At 41.5% G+C, this 8,692-nt stretch overlaps 1 protein-coding gene across 1 annotated transcript; it reads left to right on the top strand.

Moving 5' to 3' along the window:
* Positions 1–1,734: 1,734 nt before the first annotated feature.
* On the top strand, positions 1,735–8,602 carry LOC308303417 (interleukin-21 receptor). The gene is made up of 8 exons (XM_080747776.1): positions 1,735–1,858; positions 2,475–2,607; positions 3,691–3,905; positions 4,205–4,344; positions 5,047–5,242; positions 6,416–6,521; positions 6,785–6,863; positions 7,522–8,602. Exons 1-8 carry the CDS (start codon positions 1,786–1,788, stop codon positions 8,011–8,013), a joined length of 1,434 nt encoding a protein of 477 aa, XP_080603902.1. The 5' UTR covers positions 1,735–1,785; the 3' UTR covers positions 8,014–8,602.
* The last annotated feature ends 90 nt before the right edge of the window (positions 8,603–8,692 follow it).

Genomic DNA, 8,692 nt, shown 5'->3' with positions numbered 1-8,692 from the left:
GCAGGCTAGAACACTTCCCCTTATTGAGATTCTAACTACCTTTTTCTGTGGAATTTCTTGACATCCGACTTCCCAGCAACATTGACGCATCATCATTGGTCACCATTTAGTCACAATGTTCACTTAATAAAAATCACACCTGTGTGAACTGAGCGGTGGTCGTGGAGGCTGCGCAACAGCAAAACAAATATATAATAATAATAATAATTATAATAAAAAATATTTTAAAAAGAATAATAATAAAAACAAATATATATATGGGGGGGGGGGGGGGGGGGGGGGGGGGGGGTGCTTGCTTGCTTGCGTGTGAGAGAGAGAGCCATCCATCCATCCATGTCACTCAGGCCACCACTGGTATTGCAGTTGATGCTCAGGGCAGACTAGACTCAACAGCACCTCTCTGGTCACCAGGGGTACTTAGGCTACATACGGACCCACCCACCCACATACATAGACTGATACACACACGGCCACGCTATGGAGACGGTGTGACCACCGCTCAAAAACAAATATATATATAAAATAAAGAAATAAGAAATATCTTGACTTTCCTACATAATGCATGGTCAGGGACCACATTCAGTACCTTCACTGAAAACCCCTTATCAATAAACAGATTATCAATACAATACATGTGCAATATGGACACATCCACATAGCAGAGAGGAAGAGTCACACAATCTCCCAAATGTGTTATCTGTCATAACAGTGCAATCAACATGAAACCAAATCTTATCAAGTTCATCAGCATAGCCTAGTTAAACCTTAAAGGCCTCTCAGCGTCAACAGCTGAAGTAGAAATTCGATCGACACTAACCGCCTGTGTGTGGCATAGAAAAATTGAATTCATGGCAAGACATTGAAAACAGACATCACAATCTCACAGAATACGTTTGAAAACGTTTCAGCAACACCGATATTATAGATACATACGTTTTTCAGAAAACTCTTTTAGAAAACATCTTTTATAAAAGCATATCGCAAGCGCAAACGTATTTCTTTGTGTTACTTCACCCTTAATAGCAGTCTAACCCTCAGTAGGCTAACAGATCCTATTTACAACCAGGGGCGTCACACCAAATTCTGGGCCCTGGGTACAAGGATTCACTGCGGGCGCCCCAATGAATGTTAACTATTGAAAAATAGCAGATATACAAGCTCACAGCGCGGCACCGAGTGCCGCGCTGCGAGCTTGTATATCTGCTATTTTATTTTAAATCGTGAAAATGTGTGCAAGAAACCTATGTCAAGGACCCCCAAGATGATATGAATTTGGCCACGGACCCCGATCTCAAAATATTTAGTTCCAGGGACCCCCAGAAGCAAAATTTGAGTTAGAAATGTTCTCTTAAAAAATACATATTCAAAGATTTTCACACATTTTCACAACTTTTCAAAAATAGCAGATCTACAAGCTCGCAGCGCAGCACTCGGTGCCGTGCTGTGAGCTTGTATATCTGCTATTTTTCAATAGATAAAGTTATTAGGGCCCCTCCAACTTGGGCCCCAGTAACTCAGTCCCACTTTCCTACCCCTTGTGACGCCCCTGTTTACAACTGCCTGCTCACAAAAAGCACATCCTCTCCGAACCCACTGAGTGACAGCTACCACCTATCAGTATGAAGTATCTCTCTGATACCTCCCACTTCACGTGCTTGTCATGAGGGGTATTTAATTTGATTCAGAGGCCAACATGATTCAAACAGGGTCAGAGTCAGAGACAACTGGGATGATGTGTGTTCTGCCTGGAGATTAATCAGGTCAACCCCCCACGGAGGCTGAAGCATGACGCTCCCTATTGCCTTCCTTCTGATGTGTGCCAACTTCGTCTATCTGCACGGAAACCCTACAATCCCAGGTTATTTAATATCCTGCATGTTCTTCCTGTGAAAAACAATACTTTATTGGATGTATTCTAGCCTTTGAAGTGTTTCTTAATCATAACAAGTGCAACCCAATTGCAAGACATTCTGACAGTTTTATGGAGAATGAGTCAATTGGCTCTCAATTGACCTTCCAGAATAAATAATGTTGAAAGAAAGAATTGACAAGTAATTGTTGCGCTGTAATTTACAGAATGATATGATAATGCCTGTGTTTGGCAGGTTACAGCCTTGATTTGTGAACTTGTAGATCATCAAAATGTGGAAAAATGTGGAATATATTTTAAACATTTTAACGAAACAAATCTTAAATGGGGGTCCTTGGTATAAAATATTTTCTGACAGGGGTCCACGGACAATTTCTTAATTTGGGCGTCCTTGACCTTGACATGAAAAGGTTTGAGAACCACAGTAACGGGGGGTTCTCAGCTCTGCCTACCATGGGTTGATTTTTGTATTCTAGTTTATTCCCTATTCTAGTTCAATCATTTCACAAAGGAATAGTGCTTTGGGCTTGCCACAACCTTTTTCTGATTTAGCAATGAGTGTTGTCGGATATATATATATATTTTTTTCTTTTTTTCTTTCTAGGAGTGAACCATAACCTTCGCTGCGTGAATGATTACCTATTCACTGTGTACTGTTCCCTGGCCGTCACACCAACACATGCCTCTCTGGAGGGCTACAGTCTGATCTTTAAGCGCCTTTTCCTGCCATCTGGAGAGTGAGACACATCACCCCTTTCCCACTTGAGAATCATACATTTCATTGGTGTTTAACTATGACATGCATGTGTGTTGGTCTTGTTGCTACTTTGTCTCTCCCTGATCCTGCAGAGACAGTGGTGTGAAGTGACAAAGTACTGTACATGTACTCATGTATTGTACTTAAAGGAGTAGTTCACCACTTTTCAACCTGTCTTCATATAATAGGTCCTCACTAATGTTCATGATAAAATATCACAATTTTTTTCTACTCAGTCCAAGTCTCCTAGGAGAGCTGTGGGAAGTTCAGAATCCATCGTCTTGTGACATCATCATCCCCCCCCCCCCCCCCCCCCCCAAAAAAAAAACAATATTTTTGAAAAAAATATTTCGATTTTTATTATTGCGAGAACAATGGCTTCCACTTTAAAATTGCAACTTTTCAGGAATAGAAAGCCTGCAGTTTCTATAAGCTGGATTGGCAATCGATGATGTCACAAGACGATGGGTTTCTGACCTGCCCACAACCCTCCTCTGAGGAAAAATAAATAAAAAATAATATTTATTTACTATTTTTGAGTGAGGACCAATTAAAAGTGGTGGAGTGCCCCTTTAAGTACACTTTTGAGGTGTTTTTACTTTACTGGAGTATTCCAGTTCTCAGTACATTTACTTCTACTCCACTACAGCTCAGCAAATATTGTACTTTTTACTCCGCTACAATTATTTGACAACTTTAGTTACTAGATACTTTGTAGGGTTTGATTATTATTACAAATACAAAACATATATTAACCACATCAGCTCTGTATATACTTAGGCTATTTGAAATTAACCGATCTACATGCTCACCACGTGTCGTGATGTGACGCATTGTGAGCTTGTAGAGCTGTTATTTTCAAATGACTTTTATACATGGGAAACTGGGTCATTCTGCACAATGAACACTTTTACTTTTGGTTCTTTAAGTATATTTTGATGCCAATACTTGTACTTTTACACAAGTAATTTTTTAATATAATACCTGTAACAGTGTTTCTAAATTGCGGTGTTGATACTTTTACTAAGGTGACATAGTCCCTACTTCATCTATCAATGTGCAGGGAGAAGTATGTGTGCCAACTGAGGAAGACAGACAGACATTATGACTGCTCGTTTAACACAACCAACGACGATGGGTTGGATGATGAGTATGAGTATGATTACCCCGAGAAATTCTCAGAGATGCACTTCTTTGAGATCACTCTTTGTCAAATCAGACATAATGGGTCTGAAAAATGTGAGGTGCTCGATGACAAATACAGGCCAGCAAAGAACAGTACGTTATGACTTCTCTCTCCCTCTATCTCTCTTTTTCACACACAATGCACACAATTCAGGACACCCATAGATTTCCTTTTTTTTCCCCTCAAATGAAACATGCAATCGAGTAAAGGTTTTGGTATTGGAGAGTATTCAAGCTTTTCTCCCCGTTTCCTGTCACTACAGTTTATGACTGTAGTGATAAAAAATAAGTTTGAAAAACAGGGCCAAGACACAGTAATTTTTTCTGAATGCTGTTATCTGTACAATCAAAGTCATTCATATCATTCTTTACTCCATCTGCTCAATTCTCAGTTAAACCAAAAGCACCATGCTGTCTCATCTGGGACACCAGTCAAGACCTCTTCAGCTGGAGGAGCGGCTATGAAGAAGAATACCTTATCAAGAAGCTGATGTATCAACTTCATTTTTTTAACAGAGACCGCAATGTTACAGTAAGATTTCAATAGAAATGTTCTGATATAAACCAATTTACTAACCTGCTTTTCTGGCTCCCTATGCGTCTTACATTGTCCTTATCCTTATCCTTTATTTAACCCATTCATTTGAGGTAATTTAACCCAGTGGTTTTCAACCTATTTCATATCGAGGTCCGTTATTTATTCAGCACTTGAGCCACGGACCACCATTTGATGAGATTTAGCCTCTTAGACCAATGAACCCAAATGGACCCGTACGGATCCATTTGGTTTCATTTTACGCTCTCTATAGTTAGAGATCTATAAGGGTCCATTTGGTTACCAACTCTCCATCATTTAGCTGTGGACCACCTGGAACCCCCTCAAGGAACCACTGATTTAACCCATTCTACAGTGTGGGAAGAAAAGTCAGGTTTCAGCCCTTTCACTCCATTTCTTTCTTTAGTCCCACTAGTAAGTACTGTAGGTTGAGAGGCTTACCTAGTAAGGGGCGTTGGAGGCCCCTACGTCCATCCACCACTTTGGTCCCTAACATATCTCTAAAACTACAGGCTGGATTGACTTAAAATGAGCTGTGCACCTTCGGGTACCCAGGGGAATGTCCCCTACTTTCCTCTAGCGTCATATATATTATATTATTAGAATCTAATGGACTCATTTATGTTGAACTAGATGTCGGTGACTGCATATAAAGCTATTGTTTTGTTTTTCTTCCAGCTTGAAACGCACAGTACAAGCTTCTCTGTGAATGACAGTAATGTGTGGCCTGACACGGAGTATAAGGTTAAGGTCCGGTCCATTCCCCGCCACGACGACGTCTCCTACGGAGGACAGTGGAGTGAATGGTCAGCTGAGGTATCCTGGAAAACACAGCCTGCTCTCACCCGTCATGTCATCAGTCATTCGCAGCCTGGTGAGTTGAGTTGCTTTTGGCGCCTGATGCCGATGATGACAGAATGATTGGACAGTCCAATTCCTAGCCTATCACTATGCAACTAAAATGCAGTGTTGATTTTGACAGCAAATTCTTATGTTGTTTTAGTCATAGTCTTTTGAATAAAATTCCATTTAGTTTTAGTCACATTCTTTAGTCATCAGAAAGGTTTTAGTGTTAGTCTAGTTTTAGTCAATCTGGCTAGCCGTCGTCAAAGAAAAGTTCAGGCAACTTTTCACTTGAAAGCACTGTAGAAGTCTGTAAACGAGAGAGTTTAGTCTAATTTATTTATTTAACTAAACTTAGTTATTTAGTCTAACTAAGTTTTAGTTAGACTAAATATAAGATTTTAGTCGACTAAATCTATAGTTAGTTTCCTCAGTAAAATGTATTTTGGCAGGCCTTGATGGTGTTGTAAAAGCTGATTTTACACAAGCTCACAACGCGTCGCCGATCTGTCGAGAGCGACACCCGAGCGCAACCAATCATAAAATGACTTGTCTTTTAGTTCCACTGGATCTCTTTTCCACAAGTTCCTCCCTAACATTTTTGTCTAGTCTTCATTTGTTGCCGAATTCTCATATATTTAGTATCAGTTTTAGTCATCATAGCTTAGTTTTTGTTTAGATTTTATTTCGTTTTCGTCAGTGAAAATTGTTCGTCGTGGGTCCCACCTCTGATCTCATGCCTGCCTTGTTCAGTGTTTTATTTATTTTTATTATTTTTTTTACTTGTTTTCAATCTTTTTAAAAGGCATTTTTTAATGTTGAGTCTATGTCCATGACACGTTATGCCTGAAGCATCACATTCTCATCCCAACTAATCAAATATGACCACCCATGACAAGTTGGGCGGGCACATGTGATGAGTTGTTGAGGTGAGAATGTGTTGCAACGACAGGTCCTGCTGCGAACGGGTACACCCTCCTCCAGTTTAGACAGTTTATTCATCTGCACTTTCCTTTGGGCTTCTCGCTTTGAAATAAATCAGATGAGGCTACAGGTTTGCATATCTATAAACTATGACCATGCCACTGACTCGGGCACTATATTGATGACACTAAACATCACACTGAACATTTTATCATGGAAATAAGTCCATACCATTTGGCATTTAACTTTTCCGTTTTGTTTTCAATGCTCTTGAATACAGACCCCTCAGCAAATACCATCATTTCTCATCTGGATAAGAGAGTGATCATCTCCTTATGTGTGCTGGCGCCACTCTTGCTATTTTTGTGCTTTGCCCCCGTTATAAAGTAAGTTCCTCCTACAGCTTTCAACACTTCAAATCATACGCCAGACTGGATCAATTATCAGCTATGCAATCTTTCTCTCCCTCACACACACACACACACACACACACACACACACACACACACACACACACACACACACACACACACACACACACACACACACACACACACACACACACACACACACACACACACACACACACACACACACACACACACACACGTATGAAACACTGATCCTTACCAAATGTAAATATTTGCAGGGCAAGGTTATGCTCATTCATCCCAACTCCAGCGCCCTACTTCCAATCATTGTACAGTGAATGCCAGGGAGATTTCAAGGTATGCAAAAAAATAAAAAAATAAATAAAAGAAAATTGGGGGGGGGGGCTGCTGTGTGAATAGTCACGCTTACCTGCCTGAACAATGTATTAACCCATTCCGAATGGGTACACATTATTGTGTATCATTATTTTATGCTTTAACTATTGAAAAATAGCAGATATACAAGCTCACAGCGCGGCACCGAGTGCCGCGCTGCAAGCTTGTAGATCTATTTTTGAAAAATCGTGAAAATTAGAATTTTGACCCGATTCTATAAGTGTCTTTTGAATCCGTCTAAGATTTTTTGTATATGTCAGCAATCTGGCCAGCCATCATCAAAGAAAAGGTCGTTTTCACTTAACTGGAGCTCAGTTAGTCTGTTCTTGAGAGACTACCAAGTCAGTGGTTCTCAAACCTTTTCATGTGAAGGACCCCCAAAAATGTATTTGGCCACGGATCCCCATCTCAAAATATTTAGTTCCAGGGACCCCCCAGAAGCAAAATTTGAGTTACAGCCGTTACATATATTCAAAGATTTGCACAGATTTTCACGACTTTTTCAAAAATAGCAGATCTACAAGCTCGCAGCGCGGCACTCGGTGCCGCGCTGTGAGCTTGTATATCTGCTATTTTTCACTGGTTAAAGCATTGCAATAATTCTAGGCCTAAATTGTAGAGCTGGGTGGTGACACCGAGCAATGACACAGGCCTGCTGAAGGCAGAGGAGACCCTCCGGATCGACACCTTGACCAAGCACGCAGAGGAGGAAGAGGACAGTGCTTCACAGACTCACCGGACGACCCTTCAGGAGGGCCTGTACTGCAACATGATGACTCTGCCAGACTCCGATGCCGCCCTACTGGTTCTCCCTTATGCCGTGAGCCCTGCACCACCACCACCACCATCACCTCCCCCTCAGACCAAGCCAGGGGGCGTGGTGGTGGAGCGAGATTCGGGGTGCTCGGCGTGCAGCGCCACCTCCCTGGACGCGGCGGACAGGGACGCTTGCTGGTCCACCGGCAACTACTGCACTCTGACCGACACGCTGTGGGCCTTCCAGACGCCATGTGCCAGGATGGTGGAGCAGCGACAGGTCTGCATGGATACCGCAAACCATCAGAATCAGTATGTCAGCATGACTGGATTCATTTCTGCTCCCGGTGTATAATTACATACGTATAGACATGGCTTTAAAGCAGTGTTTCTCAAACCTTCACATGTCAAGGTCTCCCCTTAACTCTTTAACAGTAGCCTGATTTCAGACTCAGCTGAAGCTCGAGTCTGACATTGTGCCCTGTTTGAGCGGTTTCTGGACGGGAGGGACTTTGACGGCACGGATTGGTTATTTGTTAAACCCACCCCCACACCCTGCGCTAATTGGAGGAGCCGTCATTTCGGCTCCAGAAATCACTTATTATGAACACAATTCCAGACCAGAGAAACAGTCCACTCTGAGAGTGGGCGGGTCTATGGGCTGGAACCAGGCTACTTTAGTGTACAAATGAATCCAGGGTTCATTTGGTTCCATTTGTAAACTGTCAAGAGTTAGACTTGTATGGGTCAATTTACTGCTTTAAAGGGTATACTGTATATCTATATTTTCTGTAGTTATAGGATTTAGCATGACACATATACTGTAGCGCTTTCTGGGTTTTATTCAAATGGCCCAATGAGGTATTTGGAATACATCAGGGGAAGCAACAAGCTTTCGCTGATGTATAGTGGTTCAATAATGTTTTTAATGTTTTGCTTAACACGGTTGGTGAAAATATATCCACCAACAATTCACTCAAGTAGGCTAATGCATGAGCAATGATTAAAATGTACTGTACATACATGTTCTGGTT

Source organism: Nannobrachium achirus, assembly GCF_963921795.1.
Source record: "Nannobrachium achirus genome assembly, chromosome: 18".
Taxonomy (NCBI): Eukaryota; Metazoa; Chordata; class Actinopteri; order Myctophiformes; family Myctophidae; genus Nannobrachium; species Nannobrachium achirus.
The sequence above is the reverse complement of the archived record's forward strand: the minus strand, read 5'-3'. Positions and strand labels throughout refer to the sequence as shown.

What these genes read in the sequence shown, in the direction of transcription:
- LOC308303417 (XM_080747776.1), top strand. Translation starts at nt 1,786, where the DNA reads ATGACGCTCCCTATTGCCTTCCTTCTGATGTGTGCCAACTTCGTCTAT. An exon ending in CTTTTCCTGCCATCTGGAGA is followed by an intron (nt 2,608 to 3,690) that starts GTGAGACACATC and finishes ATCAATGTGCAG; the next exon opens with GGAGAAGTATGTGTGCCAAC. An exon ending in AATGCCAGGGAGATTTCAAG is followed by an intron (nt 6,864 to 7,521) that starts GTATGCAAAAAA and finishes CCTAAATTGTAG; the next exon opens with AGCTGGGTGGTGACACCGAG.